The 18296-nt window shown below is 41.2% G+C and overlaps 2 protein-coding genes across 18 annotated transcripts in view; one reads left to right on the top strand and one right to left on the bottom strand.

Annotated features, from left to right (window-relative positions):
- Window positions 1-2465: 2465 nt before the first annotated feature.
- On the top strand, window positions 2466-7657 carry C18H17orf58 (chromosome 18 C17orf58 homolog). 3 transcript variants are annotated; one of them, XM_003417302.4, is made up of 4 exons: window positions 2466-2600; window positions 5078-5593; window positions 5854-6045; window positions 6697-7657. In XM_003417302.4, the coding sequence occupies exons 1-4, from the start codon at window positions 2525-2527 to the stop codon at window positions 6882-6884; spliced, it is 972 nt and encodes a 323-aa protein (XP_003417350.2). In that variant the 5' UTR covers window positions 2466-2524; the 3' UTR covers window positions 6885-7657. The 3 variants fall into 3 exon arrangements, with proteins under 3 accessions (XP_003417350.2, XP_023412752.1, XP_023412751.1); XM_023556984.2 differs by lacking the exon at window positions 2466-2600 and having other exon boundaries at window positions 5507-5593; window positions 5851-6045; XM_023556983.2 differs by lacking the exon at window positions 2466-2600 and having other exon boundaries at window positions 5562-5593; window positions 5791-6045.
- Window positions 7658-7813: 156 nt separating this feature from the next.
- The window catches only part of BPTF (bromodomain PHD finger transcription factor), a 151385-nt gene continuing 140902 nt past the window's right edge, over window positions 7814-18296 (bottom strand). For 4 of the 15 annotated variants that reach the window (XM_064270886.1, XM_064270892.1, XM_064270893.1 and 1 more), the window contains 2 exons: window positions 17381-17567; window positions 7819-12837 (listed from right to left, as the gene is read on the bottom strand). In XM_064270886.1, the coding sequence (XP_064126956.1) occupies window positions 12801-12837; window positions 17381-17567 (224 nt within the window). In that variant the 3' untranslated portion in view covers window positions 7819-12800. Of the gene's footprint in view, window positions 13592-17380; window positions 17568-18296 lie in introns of all 15 variants that reach the window. The other 11 variants (XM_064270885.1, XM_064270890.1, XM_064270891.1 and 8 more) reach the window with 7 other exon arrangements.

Here is an 18296-nt window from a genome sequence, read left to right as displayed (position 1 = left end):
AAAATTAAACCTTTGAATCACCTTTACTGTATCTTCTCCATTGCAAATTAATAAATAATATTCTGGTTTATGCATCTGTTTCTTATGAGTTTGGTTAACATGACTTGGTCCTATGAAACTTATCCATATGTATGGATGACAAAATTGAGTTTCTAGCTGAGGAAAGTTGAGGACTAGAGTACAGAACATGTTGACCTCTCCAACATATTATCAGCCTGTGACCAGTCAGCCAGCCTCCCTCTAGATGAATATATTTACCTCACTGTAAATTCCTTACAACTACACACACCTAATTTAGGAACCTGTTCTACAGTATTCCTGAATGATATTCTCCTCTTTGGATGCCTCCATCGACCTGGAGCTCACTGCCCCAACTCCTCAAAGAAGCCTGTTTTCTTGGAAATCTTGCTTGTTGGAATATTCTTTTTTTAAGTTGAAATAAACCTGTCACTCCATCAAAAAGTTACACATAGAGTTACCATATGACCCAGCGATTCTACTCCTAGGTATATACCCAAGACTTGAAAGCAGGGACTCAGACAGATACTTGTCCACCAATATCCACTGCAGCAGTATTCACACAACAGCCAAAAGATGAAAACAACCCAATTATCCATCAACAGATGAATGGATAAACAAAATGTGGTACATGCTACAATGGAGTATTATTCAATCATAAAGAGAAATGAGGTTCTGGCACATGCTACAATATGGATGAACCTTGAAAACGTTAATGCTAAGTGACATAAGTCAGACACAAAAGGACAAATATTGTATGATCCCACTTACATGAAGTTATCTAGAAAAGGCAAGTGGGTGGAGAGAGAAGTTTGTTAGTGGTTATCAGGAGGTGGGGGGAGGGGAAAACGGGAGTTAGGGGTTGTGATTGCACAACATGATGAATGTAAGGAATGCCACTGAATGACGTACTTAAAGATGGTTAAGGTGGCAATTTTTTGTTATGCGTATGTATTTTTACATGTATTTTAAAAGGGTCAGTGAAGAGAAGAAGACCCTCAATGAGATGGATTGACACAGTGGCTGCAACAGTGGGCTCAAGCATAACAACAATTGTGAGGATAGCGCAGGACCGGGCAGTGTTTTGTTTTGTCGTGCATAGGGTCGCTATGAGTCAGAACTGACTTGAGGGCACCTAACAACAACAGCAACAATGTATTTTTTACTATAATAAAAACAAAAAACCTGTCACTTCAAAAGGTCCACGTACTGGTACTTTCACAATCTATAGCAACTGTTTTTGTGTTCTCCAGGCTGCCTATCCTCAGTTCCTCCAAAAGGAACTTGAACATGATGGAGTCCAGCCCTCTTATAACCCTATTGTTTTCCTTCTAGCTTTTCAGTGTCTTTCTTGAAAACATGATACCCCCAGAATCTGGTCAGTCCACTAGGACTATTATTTTTGAGACATAAGATATTAGTGCGGCACAACTTTGTTATTTCTTTTAGCAGCTGCATCTCACTGTTGACTCATGCTTCAGAGAAAACCCCTTCGTCTCAAGTCTCAAGGCATTTTCCCTTCCTTTTGGATTTGAAACTGTTGAAATGAGATTCAGATTGGTAAGTCGGTGGGTTTACTACAGCGAACTTATTTCCCCCTTCAGTGAATGCTGTTTCTCTTGGATTGGAAGGAGAGGGCCCTGAACGCAGAACCAATATGCAGAGCTGTCTCAAGAATTCAGACCTCAGCAGAGAATGGGTTTTTCTTAGAAAGGAAAAAAGGTCTACCTTTCTCCAGCAGATGAGCCATAGCTAGAGAGCTGGGAAGGTGGTGTATTTATCTTTGTCACCTAGCACCTAGCACCTGACAGGGAAAAAGTACTCAACATGGGCTTGATGAATCTGGCCAACTGAATACCAATTTTTATTGAGAGAGAAAAGAACAGAATGGGTAAGAAAAAGTATGTTGCTGAGGGCTTTTTTTTCTTTCTAGTTTTACAGTGTAAGTACTGCGTATATAGTGAAATACTGTTTTACCAAACCTAGGATACAATCACTTGACACAGGAGTTGCTTGGCACATTCTGGGGTGAATTTTCTGTCATCTCAGATCCCCTTCCCTCCACAAATCGGAGTTGTCTTGAACACTCATTTTCCTATTTGTTGTTGACTTAATCCAGAACAATCTTCCCATTGCTCATCTCACCCCCTCCAGCCCCTCAACACCCTCATTCTCTCCACTTGTCATCCCACCCTGTCCTCCTCGTCCTCCCAGCCCGCAAACACACACAGGTTTAAAGTTTAGGATTTGACGTTATCACTGCACACAGATTATAGGACAGACTTTCCCAGGGACAACTTTGAGTGGTCGACCCACTTGGAAGTGCGAGAAATCCCTGCAGCCCGGTTTTGTTCCAATGGTCTGTTCTGTGAGTGATTCCCGTTTCCCCAAAGGCTGCCCCTCATTAGCATGAACGGGGGTGGGGGTGTGGACAAGAGGGGTGGGGGCGAGAAAGAAAGCAAAAGCCCAGGCTCAGTTGTAGAGCTTGGGAACCGTGTCTACAAAAATGACAGCTAGAGCTTTCTGGCTTCTCTGTTTGATCGTTGGATCCTCCCCCGAAGCCCCAGTGGCGGAGAGAAAAGGTAAGATCGCCGAAAGGCAGAGCCGGAGGAGAGGAGCTGGGATCTGGACAGACTGGAGAGGGGAGGCGATGAAGCGAGGGACGGGAAAGGGGTCAGAGCTTGTAAGAGGGGGGACTCCAGGTCTGTGTTCGCGTGGGGAAGCAGCAAAATGTGTCCCTAGGATTTTGTCTCTCTTGGCAGTCTTTTCGGAAAGAAGCCAGTTCAGCTAGTCCAATGATCTCGGGCGAGCGGGGCAGGCTGGAGAAAACTTTGCATGCTAAGTAGTTGCTCCTTCCCAGACCAGGCGAAGTGTCAAAAAGGGTCGTGCGCGCCTTTCGGAAGCCGTGCCCGGGCCGGGTTGGCAGGACGCAGGGCGGCGGGCGCCCGGGAGCCCGCAGGTCCCCCGGTGTTCAGAGGCGCTGGGTGCGCCGAGGACAAGGGCTGACGGTGCCATGAGAGCAAAATCGGACATCCCCGAGCATTTTTTCCCTCTCCCCGCAACCCCAAAGAATGGTGTTGGGGTACACACACACTACACACACACATTTCATGCATGAAAAGAAAATAAGCTTCTGAGGGAATGAAGAAATAAGAGGTTTCCTGCGGGAAGGTGTTTTTGTTTTGCTTTTATTGGGATGTTCTGTCCAATTCCCTATCTCTAGGAAAAATAGCTTCCTACCTCACAGAGCAATTTACTTTGGGTTATTTTTCCACATGGACATTGAGTGACCTCAGTGGCATTTAACCCAAATATCAGACAATCTTTCCCATGACAACAGATGGTGATATCAATGGGGAAGGAGTTGTGAGGTCAACAGTTGACAGTCAGAAATTGGATACCCACCAGAACTTTATTCAGCTGTGTGGGGTACAATGTTTAACATAATGAGTCAGAATCGACCTCTTTGCAAAACATGAACTATAACCAGCTATTATTGCTGGACGAAAATTGATTTTAAAGATTGTCAGTTTGGCAAAATAAATCACGTAAAATGAAGTGTTGGAAAAGTTGCAAAGGGTGAATCAAGCTCTTCAATGCAAGGGGAGGGAAATGTCAAACAAAAAACAAAAACAAAAAACAGTGATTAAAAGGACAGAAAGAGAAAAATAAACATGAATTCTTGTGCCTGTTTGGGGGAAACTGGGACCCAGGCAACTGGGGAGGTGATACTGTCTTACTGGGCATGGAAAGTTGCCCAAGTTCTGAGCTGGCTTCAGTTTGCCCCCCAACCTAAGGGTTGGGGAAAATACTTTATATACATATTATATATGTTTATTTGTTTTAATGCCATATCTTTTAGGAGCTTTTCTCCACCATCGAAAGGGAAAAAAATCTAAGTGATGTGTGTTTTTAAAATTAACTGGGGACCTCTGCCTCCCAGCCAAACTTTAAAAACCTTTCTTAGCTGCGGTTTACCAGTAAGCTGTGTCCAAAGAGGCCAGATAAAAATTCGCTCACAAATGTTCGATTCTGCTGAGACCAAGATGACAGTGTAAACACGGATGGGAAAACCAAATAGTTCTGTTGTCAGGGGCGCTTAAACAATTACGAGAACCTGTAATATGAGAACTTTCCCCCTGGGGTTTGCTCTTGGTACTTTCTCAACAATCTGTAAATAGAAAAAAGGCGGATGTTTATATAAATATTAAAGAAAGGGCAAAAAGAGTTCGTTTTTAACAGAAGTTGCCAGAAGTATTTAGTCCTAGAAAATAACAGGCTGTGGTAATTAAAAAACCTATAGATTTGAAAAAGTTCCTTAACAAAATGAAATGTTCTTATCGAGGCCTCTGATTCCCCACAGGGTGAGAAAAATTTTCTTGGTTGGCTCTATTCTTAGAGGGCAAGACCCTCATCTCCTTCCTTGGGACCTCAGAAACCTGTGTGAAGCTGAGGGAGGTTTCCCGCCCCTACGGGCCGCCTCCCGGTTCTCTTTCCTTCACTTCCAGGTCTCCTCACCTCCCCATTTCTCTTCTCGCAGGTGATTGCTACGTCTCCTTTGTCACCCCATCTCCTCTCCCCTCTCTGTCTCTCTCGGAGCCCTTTCCTTGTTTCTACTCTTCTGACCTCTCCTCGCCTCTCTTCCTCCCCTGACAACTTCCCCAGCCTCCTCTCCTCACCTCCGCCCTGCACGGCCTTCCCTCCCTTCTCAGCCTCCCCTGACAGCTTCTCCGGCCTCCTCTCCCCTCCTCCCAGGACCGCTTCCCTGGCCTCCCCTCCTCCCGGGGCGGCTTCCCTGGCCTCTCCTCCTCCCAGGACCACTTCCCTGGCCTCCCCTCCCCTGTCCTCCCGGGACGGCTTCCCTGGTCTCTCCTCCCCTCCCCTGCCGACCTCCCGTCCTCTCTCCTCCCGGGACGGCTTCCCTGGCCTCCCCTCCTCCCGGGACGGCTTCCCTGGCCTCTCCTCCCCTCCCCTGCCGACCTCCCGTCCCCTCTCCTCCCTTCCCACACGGTTTCTCTTCCTCTGACGGCCTCCCCGGCCTCCCCTCTTTTCTCCCCAGTCTGGCCAACCCACGACAGGAAGCCCGACCCCGGCAGAGACCAGAGCGTGGACGAGACGCTGGGGCCCGGGGTGCAGCCCGTTCCTGACGCCCCGCGGCGACCGCGCGCGGCCGAGACAGCCCCGCGCGCCTGGCCCGACTCGCGGCGCCGGAAGCCCCCGCCGCCCGCCGAGAACCGCGCCGGCTTCCGGGAGGCCGCGCGCGCGCCCGCCGGTTCTCCGAGCTCGCGCCCCGAGCAGGCCGAGAACCGCGCGTCGTCGCGGAGCGCGTCTGCGTCCGGCGGCTCCCCACGGCGTGCGCGCGCCCGGAACCTGCGCCTCTCGGCCTCGCGCGCCGCCGAAGACTCCGCCGGCCCCTCCCACCCGAACCGGCCGCGCGCCGCCGCACCGCCGTCCGGACCCGCGCCCGCGCCCGCGCCGCCGCGCCTTAGCTCGCCGGGGAGGGACGCGGAGCCGTGCGCGCGCGCCTGCAGGGCGGACCTGGACGAGCGCGAGTCCTACTGCGGGAGCGAATTTGGTAAGCCCCGTCCCGCACCACCTCCGGGCCCGTCTGCAGAGCCCAGGCTGTCAGGCGACCCTCTCCGAGCCGAGGGGAGTCGGGATGTGCAGACGGACACCCCTAAGCCCAACCCCTAGAGAAGCCCACCCACAGGGGCGGCCCTGCAGGCCACAGACCCATTTGGGCCATTTCCTGATTTGTTAAAAACGCCCTAGGGAATGAACGAAGAAGTCAGTGTTACGCTTTCCTCTGAACGTTTCGTTCGTGTTTTGAAGTAGCGGTGAACGGAATCGTGCATGATGTGGACGTGCTCGGCAGAGGGATCCGGCTGGTGACTCTGCTGGTGGACCGCGACGGGCTGTACAAGATGAGCCGCCTGTACATCACTCCTGACGGGTTTTTCTTCCGCGTTCACATACTGGCCCTAGACTCCTCCAATTGCAATAAGCCATGTCCAGAATTTAAACCTGGTATTGAAACTGATCTAAGTGACCACTTCATAAATGCGCTTTACACCACCATTTGTGGCTTGGATTCCAGGGCCTGGTCTCTTGTACATAGCCACTCCAAGACCTTTTTTTAAGGGGGTGGGGGAGGAATATTGTAAAATGCATAGAATTTAGACGAAAGGTATTATCTGGGCCGCTCTGTGATCCAAGGCCCATCAGCTGTTTCTCCCTCCGTTTAAGGGTGCAGGTGAGGAACTGCACGGATTGGCACAAAGCAGGCACTCAGTAACTATTTGTTTACGAATGGAGTGAATGACGAAACGCAGATGCCAGATGGGATGCATAAGGGGCTCTGTTAAGAACTGAGGTGTAGAAAGGGAAGAGCGGGAGTTTTGGGGAGTTGGGGGGTACCCATTCCCAGACGTCTCTCCGGAGGTAAGTACTGGAAAATCCTGCTGATACATTGGGATTAGGACAATGTTGGCTGTTTACAGGTTGATTATCCTAAAGGTCACTAGGCTGTTTCCATCCGTTACCTGTAGGTTAAATGTCTGAGTTTCAACATGTACAGCAAGATAATAGATTCAGGCTTAGGAATTTACATTTTTATTGTTTAGTTGGCATTTAAAAAAAAAAGACGCTATTAATTTATGTTTTGGTTATTTTGTTTAGGTAGCAGGTATATTGTGATGGGCCACATCTACCATAAGAGACGGCAGCTCCCTACAGCTCTGCTCCGGGTCCTGAGAGGGCGCGTCCGACCAGGAGATGGACTGCTTAGAAGCAGCAGCTATGTGAAAAGATTTAACAGAAAAAGGGATGGTCAAGTTCAAGGTGCAATTCACACTCAATGCATTTGAAAGTTACCATCCTGGCATTTCTGCATCTGAGATTTGGGATTCAGCAACAAGACACAGAAGTTCTACCTTCATGTAATGGGGTGGTCCTTCAGAACAGGGCCACAGCTCCTTTATGAACTACTTGTATAGTTCCAACTCTAATCTTGAAGCTGCCACTTTCTTATTTACAAATGCTTTTGAAATGTTACGCTTCTGGGCTCAGTGGCAAAGCTGTTCAAGGGTAGTATCAGAAGGTGATTCATGCAGCTCAGATAACTGACCTGCCCTGTTAGCAGATCACTGCTTCATGTTCAGTTTATTTTTAATTTAAATATGTTATCCAGTAGAAATAGTTCACAAAAAAAATTTCCTTGAATTCAAATATACAATTTTGAATAGTTTATATATCACATATCAAGCCAAATTTTATACTCAAATCATCACGTTTTAATTCTGTACATAACAGTAAACACACTAGTCAAAGATTTATGTATGCAATGTTATTTAGATCCAACACTAGGGTCAGAGCCCAGGATGAGTATTAAAATTTCACATTTAAAGAGTACTGAAGGGTTTAACTCGAGCAAAATATTCAAACAGGTATTCCAAATGTATCGAAATATAAAATATAGTTTATTTTCGTACCTCCCTGCTCCTGATAACTTACGTTTTGTGCCAAACAGGTAGCTATCCCAATGCTAAGGTATTCTGGGTGTATTTGATGTCATTTTTCTATTAAGACTTAAGTATCATGTGTGTGTTTGTGAAGCAGTAAATCTTGCCTTGAAATCAGATCTTGGATGCACCTGGTTTTTTAGTCTCACTGAACCCCAAAGTCTTGGGAAAAAGCCTTTCTTAAACTTATTCCAAAAAAAAAAAAAAAACCCTGGAACCAATATTCATCAGTGACAACTTGCAAGCATATGAATGTTAAACATTTTTTTCATTTGATTTAAAAAAGCTTTAATCACTAGCTGGAGTTAACACTGATTTTATACTTGAACCCACAAAGTATGATTTTTTTCAGAAGATCAAGCTGTTACCTTGGTTAATTTGAAGCACTGTGAATAGACACCAATAAGCCATGGGTGAAGATTAATGCCTAAAGAGCGATAAAAAGGAACAACACTGAGGAGAGAAAAACAGCGTATTTGGTCTCAAAGGTGACACACTCAGAGCTCAAGATGTGTCTTTAATGGCACAGGAAGTCTTTAAGGGCCACAGAGAGGCACCCGTGTATGTAAAGGATGTCCAGGACAGGACAATAGAGGATGCATGGGAACGCGTGTAGCGAGAGCGTGAGACAGAATGTCGGATTGTGATGAGAAATACCTTATTTGTCTCAAACATGGCGATTATAGAGAAAATTAAAATTGAGAGATTCTGAGTATTCTGTGGTAAAGCATCACTGAAGGATTTTTAGAGAACCTCCCGACAATGAGTCTTACCCAGACTTACTACAAAATCTTACTAGAACCGCTTCTTGGAAATCCACTGCATTATCGCGTCAACACTTGGCAGTGGAGTACACAGCTTTTGAAGCACTTCTAAGTTAGTTTTCTTTAAGATAAAATTAACTCAGACATAAGGTAGCACCAGTCACAAAAATCATAGCTGAATTTTTAAATGTCAAAAGGCTACATGGTGATCTTGAATGACGTGGTGGGGAAAATTACAAAATTGCCGAATAGGTAAGTTATTGAGTGGATGGGTAGATGTTAAAACATGAACAGTTATAAATAGCTCTAGTTTAAAAGAAGAGGAAAATCACTTTTACATAAGCCCAAAGGTTTGAGTTAGACTGATTTGATAAGTCAGTTTCTGAGAAATTTTGAAAACACACAAAAGGGGCCAGAGGTGTTTGAGATGTGTGATGTTTGGAAGTCAGAGTTAATATGTATACTCCGGCAAACACAAGCAGGCTAGCTTTTTAGAACCTGCCTGAATAAAATTAAGGCAGTAAATTCTAGATTGGTAATTTCAGGCTAGGCAAAAAAGGCTAAGAAGAATCTCCATTACTTAGTACCTTGGATACAAACTCTAATTTTATGGAAAATTTTAATTAGCAAATTCATTGTTCTGATACTTTTGTCCAGTGGATAGATTTCTATTAGCACATGGGTTTGTGCGCCGAAGACTAAAGGGCCCTTTGTGCCCATGTGCACACACAGTAGTCCCTCATCCATAAAATACTCAGTTGCCTTCAAGAGTAACTCAACAGCATCCCTCCTTCAAATTGTTACTTTAGAATTCAAGGAAAAAGTACTTGTTTTTCTTTTAGTAGCGAAAGACACCTTTTTTTGGTACTAGCTTTTTGCAATAGCCCTTTAAAGATCATATTGTTTATCTTTCTCTTAAATTCATTAAGGTTGATCAAACACATGTATAGCAAACACGTAAAAAGTGACCTGCTGCCAACAATGCATAAACTCAATTTCAGGATGTATTTGGGCAAGTTACAAGTAAATAAAGCAGGACTTTCTCATTTTTAAAACATATTCCTTTCGTTGAATTTGGTCCAAACTGGATCAAAGGGTGTGATCTTTTGAGAAATGTCTTTTTCAGTACAATATCTTATTCTAAAGGAGCCCTGGTGGCACAGGTTAAAGTGCTTGGCTGCTAATCACAGGATCGTCAGTTAGAACCCACCAGCAGCTCCCTGGGAGATGTGGCAGCCTTGGAAACCCTATGGGGCAGTTCTACTCTGTCCTAAAGGGTCACTGAATTGGAATCGACTTGACAGCAATGGGTGGACCTTATTCTAAGTACCCAGAAGCACCTCAGAGTATTTCAAATTATTAAAAATACTTCTCAGCTGACTCTAACCCCCAGCCCCAAGCACTTATGACATTACTCTGCCCATGAGATACCACTACCCCCATTTTAAGGACTAGAAATTTGGGATTTATGGGCAATTGCCTCAACTCATGCAAAGTGTGAGTGCTACGGTAATGCAGCTCCATCTCAGTCCATAAGTGTGTAGAGACTTAGAAGGTCACTGGGCTGGCTCTTTAACATCAGAAACACACACACAAGCAGGGAGTTTACCTACTAGAAATGAACAGAAATAGGGAAAGAACTTTTATTTCCAGACTCTAGGAAGATAGATTACAAACATCATCAAATCTCAGTGTCTCTAGGTAACACTCCAGGCCATTTGAAATATAAAAAGGTAAGTGTTTTACTTTAGAAAGTATCCCCAAAAGTTCACATTTTTTTTTCTTTTGCCTCCTGCAGGGCATTAAAATACAAATCCTGCAGAATTTGGATAGGAGAAAAAAGCCTTTTCAATATTATGAAAACAATTTTTATGAAAGCATTTCAAGGATTTTGAATTTGGCAGATGAAGAATAACAAGCACTGAAAATACTTTTAGCCAAGGAAATCTACTGATGCAAATTAAATATATTTACAAGCCCAAAGACTGGGGTAGAAACATTTTAACAGTATCACAAATGTGCATTATGCAACTTGGATTATTGAAAGGAAAATAGCTGTATTAAGTAGAAGTTTGTCAAATATTCATAAAAAAGCAGGTTTTGAAACTCATGTTTTATAAGACTTTTTCAAAAATTGCTTTTGAAAGACTAAAGCTCTGTAATTGATAAAACTATGTCTTTATGTATTTATATGGTGATAGAAAACTGCAAAATGCTTTGTACTATTAGATACATATATGAAATTAACATTTTCCTAGTATGAAGATTCCCATAAAATTCACCTTTTATGTACACTTTCGCAATACCAACAACTACAGAAAATATATCATCAACCAACCAACCAACCAAAGAACCATTGTTTCATTAGAAACTGCACCAAATCCAATGTCAAAAACATTACTTTATTTTTCTAGGATGAAATGTCCTATTACGTACAAAAAGAATTACTCCTTAGAATTTACCACAATTTGTTAAAAACATAGCAGTCTATTGCCTACAGGTAGGAAAGTTCTTTCCGCAACAAGTTTTAAATGATTAAGCTAATATATATTTATATATGAATAAATAGTACAGAAATACTGTGATGTGATGAGATGCGGAATAATTTTATAATTCATTAAAATGTAGAATTCTTCCATCAGCACAATGCATACAATATGTAGCATTTTTTAAAAAAGGACAAAATAACCTATATTCAGCTACTTTCGTCTTAATATTTAAGCAAAAACTTTGTTTCCATATTGAGCAATTAGTCTCTTTAGTTTGAAAGCATAGGTTTAAGTGACATCTTTATGTACAAAAAGGAACGGGCTTCATTAGATAAAACTAACCCAGAATAACCTGTACACCTGAGCCTGTAATAAGAAAGAACTGGGAATTGTAGCAACGTCTTTAAGAAACTAAGGTCTGGGAAAGGTCTTGCATAGCAGGGCAATATTAAACAGAGGGAAACTTTTAAAAAACCATAATTAGGTAAACTCCAGAACGTGGTAGGACAAAGCTAATACGAATTAGTGCAAAATCTAGTAAAATTTTTGCAAAGCTGCATAATCCTACTTATGGCAGATTTCATAGACGCTATTATTACAATGCAGTAATACAACGTGTAAGGTCAGAACACTGAAAGGGAAACATGCACGATACAACTCCCTCTGTTGTTTCCATTTTTTTTCCCCACCACTTACACTACTTGTTCTTACGTAGGGAAATAACCCAAAACACACAAAAAACAATCAACAAGAATCAAAAAGATGAAGTCATTAAAAAAAAAAAAAAATGCCCTTCATAAAGTGTAAGTAGCTGTGATTCCTGCACAATGGTGATAATTTGCCTGGTATATATATATTTTTTTATTGGATAATGCTCAGATGAAGGCAATGTGTCTTTTGTCACGTTCCCTTTTTTTTTTTTTTTTTATTAGTATGATCAATTGCTACAACATGATTAGCACCCCTGAACATTTTTCTTTGCAGTGATGACAATGAGCTGGGATGATACACAAAGGGGCACTGCTGTCCTAGAGAAAACCAGATACAATTAGGTTCTTCTGCCTTCTCTTTTCCTGTCAGCCCTCCCTCTCCCCACAAAGGCTTACAGATAATCATTAGCGCACATTCAAAGACACCTCCATCTGTGGGAGAAAAATGATCTCCATTTATTTTGTTTCATATACATCCATAGTTGAATTTTAATACAAAAAGAAAAAAATTAGAATCTGACAAATGTTTACAAACAAGATACCTTCAAATAGATTTTACTCATTTTAGCCTGGTGGAGAGTAAATGACAAATTGTACTGTTATATCCAAGGCAACAGAGTCTATAGTCCAGGACCACTTAGCCCGACCTTTACGCAAGCTTAATTTTTATCTACCATGAACAATAAACTCACTGTTGATTCCCAGTTGTGTGTGTGTGCACATGTGTACATAGCAGCTCCTTTCATAGAAAGAAAAGACATCTAGAGGTTGTCTTGTACTTTTACCTACAGGAATCATGATAAGATACAGGATGGATTACATGTAACCAGGGCTGGATTTTATAAGAAAAAATAATTAGCTGACAAATGAGGGCAGCAATAAAAAAGCGTCTTTTTTGCAACAATAAATAAATACAGTCAAAAGTTTTCTGTGAGACTCTAAACCAGCTTCTTCACTGAAGAGCAGACGTGGCATTTCCATGGAGTTACACTTGACCCCATATTATCTTTTTTTCTTGCTTTCTTTTTTTATTTTCAATAAACAAAAGGTTTCCCGCTTCTGCCACAATAGTAAAACCATTTGATCTTGACAAGATAATGGTGTCGTTGACTTTGCTTTTCCCTTGTCCGTTGGACAAAATTGGCCAAGAATATAATTGGACTGTTATGACCAATAAAAACGAAGTTTAGGTCAAGTCTTGTCAGGATAACCTGACTAAAAACATCTGGCTCCTTAATTTAAAATAGTTCAGACAACCAGATTCTTGCTGTGTTTTATGTTAGGTTAACACGCTGAACTTTAAGAAGCTGTAGACTGCAGTTTGTTGTTATGAGACCTACAGAATACAGAAAAAAGGGAACAATTAAGCACCCTTCATTTTTGAAAACAATGACGCTTTATGTGGATGCCAAGGTCAGTCAGGCTGGGGGAAGCAGCCATGTTCTTTCACTCACCCTTGGCAAGCAAATATAAGAGAACAATTAAGAAAATTTTAACCTATAATATTAAAATTTTAAACTGTACACTAAACATAATATAAAAGCCAATATTTATTAAAAATATATTTTTCTAACAAAGATTACAATACTTTTAGCCAAAGGGACAAGTAGAGACGTTTACAGAGACGTTACCATTGTGGTAAAAGATATATGTGTGTGCGCGCGCGTGCTTATTTACATTGATTTGGGGAATGTAAGAAAAATAATTCTGTTAAAAGTAGTAGCAACATTAAAATCACATTTTTCTGTTAAAGTCCAGAAAGTCTCCTTCCTAGTTTCACAGTTTTATTCATAACTTTTTTAGTAAACCAAATTACTGTACAGTTACCAGAACTAAGTCGAAGTACTTTATATTACAATAACAGATAAATACAGTATTCCAGGAGTTTACAATTTTTAAATACATTGTTCGACATGGCTAAAATAAATTGTTTACCACTATACATCTTCTTTAACATTAGAAAATTATATTAACTAGTCTGAACGTTTTGGGGGCAATATTTGAGTTAGGTAATCATGTAGTACAATAAACAGTGACCCCAACATCCAGTTCTGATTCCAGTTAAAAATTCAGACTAAAGATATCACAATCTGTAAGAAAAGAAAACACGGATGGTATAAATGATGAATTACAGCAAAGTGAGGTAAAGAAAATAATGTGCAAAAACAATGCTGGAGACCATAAACTAAAAATGGAGAAAATATGGCAAAGAAAATACTGGAAATTCATAAATAAATCAAATTCCAGTGACTAACTACTTACATGTTTCATTCTGCCTTAAATCTGGAAATCAACAGAAATTCCCTAAAAAGGTGAGAGTTGTCTTTATATAACTCTTCACGTTTGAATTTTATTAATAAGCAGAAACGAGCAAACTTCTCAATTCTGCTATGTTCTCTAATCAAAATCGTATAAACCCGAGTTCAGTAAAAAGCTATATAACATAAGCAGATGGCAAGATACCCCGAAGAGCCCCCTACTGTGCAGACCCAGCCTCTAGGCTTCCTCCTCTCCTTCCCCAAATTTCTTTGTTTGGCCACAGGCCCCCTGGAATGCAGGTGCTTTCCTTAGCAGCTGCCACCACTCACTCGAGGGCTTCTGCCTGCAGGCCTGGCTGCAGCAGGGTGAGATTCGAACCCCCCAGCTTCCACCTTCACACTTTCCACCAAAGGCTACATCCTTTCCATTTTTTAAGAACTTTAGAAATTTAATCAAAGGAATGAGTGTATATGGTAAAAATCAAAGAATACAGAAGGCTTCTAGAGAAAAGCTATGGCCCTCTGTCCTATCTTTACTCAGCTCAAGTCCAGGCTCCCTAGGATCAATCACTTTTGGTTCTTTGGGTAATTAGATTTCCTATACTGTACTGCTATTTTTGTTTTTTTCATTTGTTTAAAAAAATTTATTGTGTTTTATGTGAAAATTTACAGTGCAAATTAGTTTTTCACTAAAAAATGTGTGCACAGATTGTTTTGTGATACTGGTTGCTTGCACTGTTATTTTTGGTTTGACCAACTTTATATTGTTTAAATCCTGGTTTGGCTTAACCTCATTTTAACCATTCTCCCACTTCCCTTCTTCAGTCAAATTTTTAATTTTGCTCTAACTTTAAATACACCTCTAATTCTTATTCTGTGAACTATAGTTATTGCTTGACTCTCCACTTTTCAAGTTCATGATACTAATGTTCTCCTTTTCACCTCTCCTCTCTGCTTCTACTTCCCACACTGTCATTTGTGCTTTGATATTAACAAGGCTGGTAAGATTATATTCTGTTCCAGAACCAAATAAAATCTTTCCCTGCTTGTCTATAAGACTCTAAAAGATGAAAATCAATTTAATTTCTGTGACTATGTAAATATTTTTCTCTAAAGCACCTGGTCATTTGCTAAGGTGGCATTTCCTTTCTTATTCAACTTCTTGGGTTTTTTTTTTTGTGGCGTTTAAAATTGCTTTTTTCATTACATTATCTGACTGAATCATAGCTTTGTGTCTTTCTGTCTTAAACAAAACACCTAACGTATGATCATTTTCTTTCCTCAGACACCTCCCTCTTGGGAGTCCTCCATTTCCCCACTCCGATTTGGACTGCTGGCAGAGTAATTCTCATTGCTTTCTTGCATCCTTTGTTTCCTGGATCCAAGGCCTTTTGCTTTCTTGATTTACCTATTTTGTGAAAGCACATCTTAAAGTAACTTGCTAAGAAAGGAAATGGAAAGAGGTCTTTTCTGAGTCCTTACCTGACTGAAAGTGTACTTACTCTGCCTCTACACTTGATCATTTGGTTGGGCACAGAATTTCTGGCTATAAACAATCTTCAATCTATTCTTCCCCAGTGTTCTAGCATTCTATGCTGCAGCAGAAATCTGGTACTAGTCTAACAATCATTACTTTATAGATAACCTATTTTATTCTCTTTGGAAGCTCTTAGAACCATCTCTCTCTTTTTTTTTAATTGTATTGTACTTTGGAAGAAGGTTTACAGAGCACATTAGTTTCTCATTAAACAACTAACGCACATATTGTTTTGTGACATTGGTTGCCAACCCATGACATGTTAACACTCTCCCCTTCCCTGTTACCAGCTTTCCTGTCCCTCTTGTCCTTGCCCTTGAGCTGGTGTGTCCATTCAGTCTCGTTTTGTTTTATGGGCCTGTTTAATCCTTGGCTGAAGGACGAACCTCAGGAGTGACTTCAGTAATGAGTTAAAACGGTTTCCGGGGAGCCATACTCCCTGGGCTTCTCCAGTATTTATCGGCCAGTAAGTCTGGTTTTTTTCCTTACAGCCTTCTTTTATCCTTGGCGTACCTGACTGATGTGGGAGTGGATAAAACTCTTCCCAACTGTTCCCCTGCCCGCCCTGGTAAGAATGTAAGCTCCATGGACAGCAGGGCTTTATTTTATTCATCATTTAAATCCCAATTCTGGCACACAGTAGGTTCTCAATAACCATTTGCTGAATTAATGAGTTCTGGGGACTCTGAAGAGAGAGTATATAAATACATCTTGAGTAAGTCCCTTTGCATTTAAAGTTGTTTTAAAGCTAATGGGTTAACAGACAGGGGGGATAATGAAAATGGGTCAGTTTTAGAGATTTTGTAAAGGTTCTAGGTGCTGGGTCTATAGCTAGCCAATGTTTCTTCCTTTCTCTTTTTTCTTTTCCTTTCTTTTCTCTAGTTTTCTATTCTTTTGCTGAGAAAGTAACTGGATACTTGTGCTGGGTTTGTGTCTTTCACTTTTACTTAAACTGACTCTATTACAGTTCTTGGTAACCATCCACCTTGCTTCAGGAGAAGAAGAGACAAAAAGTCTAGAAAGATGTTCTTTATAGAAAAGTTACCATGTAGAGCATTGATTCTTATGTTTTGGTATGCAGAGTTCCTTGGGGGTTCATTAGATAACATAGATGCTCAAGCCCCAACCCACTCTACATCTACTCAGTCTGAATCTCTGGGGTCAGTGAGGTTGAGTGGTGGTGGAATGAGCAGTGGTGGTGGTGGGTAATGAGTTCCAAGGGCTACAGAGTGATGGCAGCTATCATAGGAAAGGAAAAGAGGCCTCTGTCAGAAGGAAGAAAATCATGGGCTTGAGAAGGGGTGCTGAGGTTCAGAAACAGCAGGGTTCCTATTGTAACTGAATTCCATGCAATGTTGCTCAATGCTTTTATGTTACTAGAGGTTCAAAGAAAAAGATCTGTGGACTTAAATTCCAGCCTTGCCCACAGAAAAAATATTCGGGGGGAGGGGGGCACTATTTCACAGATTCAGCAAATATGAACTAAGGAGAAAGTGCTGTAAACCTCTCCTTTATGGTCCCCCCTTACTGTACCTTCGAGAACAGTCATTTTTATAGTTCTCTAATCCCCTAGGAAACCCTGGCGGCATAGTGGTTAAGAGCTACGGCTGCTAACCAAAAAGGTCGGCAGTTCAAATCCACCAGGGGCTCCTTGGAAACCCCTATGGGGCAGCCTGACTCTGTCCTCTCGGGTTGCTATGAGTCGAAATTGACTCGACTGCAGCGTGGTTTTTTCCTTGGTCTAATCCCCTAACTAGGACGTAAACTCAACAAAAGCAAGAGCTCTGTCTTACTACCCTTGTGCGTGCCCTGTGGCATTTAAGATAATATCTTGTATTCTGTAAACATTCAATAAATACCTTCTGAATTAAAAAAAATGATTAAGTAAATAAAGGATAAATTCAGTAATTTCTCATTATTATATCTGCCCACTTGTCCTTGGTAGTATATCATAATGACAGATTCTTTATTTTTTAGAAGATTGTTGATTTTAAGATCCAAATTTACCACAAGCAGCATAGACAGGACAGTATAAAGAACATAAGCAGCTGAATTAATTCAGAATACCCAACACGTTTGCTCACCTGCTAGCCTTGAATCCTTTTAATTTCTGTACGAAGAATGATTCAAGAACTTCTGCACACTGGTAAAAAGGGGAGTCACTTGGATTGTAGTAACGGCAGTTATCAAAAATTTTGGTCATATCCGCCACAAATTCCGTCAGCCTTTCATAATATCGTCTTTGTACTCTTTCTTCCATGGTGGCAAGGTCTTAAAAACACAAAATGCACAACATTATCAAACCTTTAAGTTTCTCCAGTACAACTGTGAATATTCCTGGCATTACTAACACGACTAACAAGAATATTTACACTGCCCAAGCAGTCCTGGAACCAAGCTGGTTCACCACTGGAGACTTAATGCTGCAAATAATGAAGAAAATAGAGGCACTTTTCCAATCTGTTTGTGACTAGGGGTCTGAAATATAAAACTTGGCCACTGTTATGAAGGTTTTTCTACTTTTGGCTAACTGCACAGGACAGGCCTTTATTCGACTGGTTGACAAAAGGAAATCACACCAACATGATATCTACACACATCTAAGTATAATAAATTTTTACATGCAAAAAATTAAATATTTGAGAAGGTTGGGATCTAGAATTAAGAACAAAATCTCTGTTCCACTGGTTCTGTGATCTTTGTAATGGGCCTTAATAACATCATTTTGTTTTCTTCATTCATTTTTACTATTTGTGACCAATAATACTGATTTACCATCTGTGACGGTAATGACATAATGCTTCTATTTAAAATAAACTTAAGGGGAAAATATTAGTTGATATGAATATAAATATGAGTAGGTAATAGTATGCAGAAATGGAAAAAATCATGATACACGTGGAACAGCATTAGAATAATACTAAATCTGCCTGAAATATCATTAACTCCTAGGAGAAAGTACTGCTTGAAGGAAATTCAGTACACAACTTTACAGAAAAA

This window comes from Loxodonta africana, chromosome 18, assembly GCF_030014295.1.
Source record: "Loxodonta africana isolate mLoxAfr1 chromosome 18, mLoxAfr1.hap2, whole genome shotgun sequence".
Taxonomy (NCBI): Eukaryota; Metazoa; Chordata; class Mammalia; order Proboscidea; family Elephantidae; genus Loxodonta; species Loxodonta africana.
The sequence above is the reverse complement of the archived record's forward strand: the minus strand, read 5'-3'. Positions and strand labels throughout refer to the sequence as shown.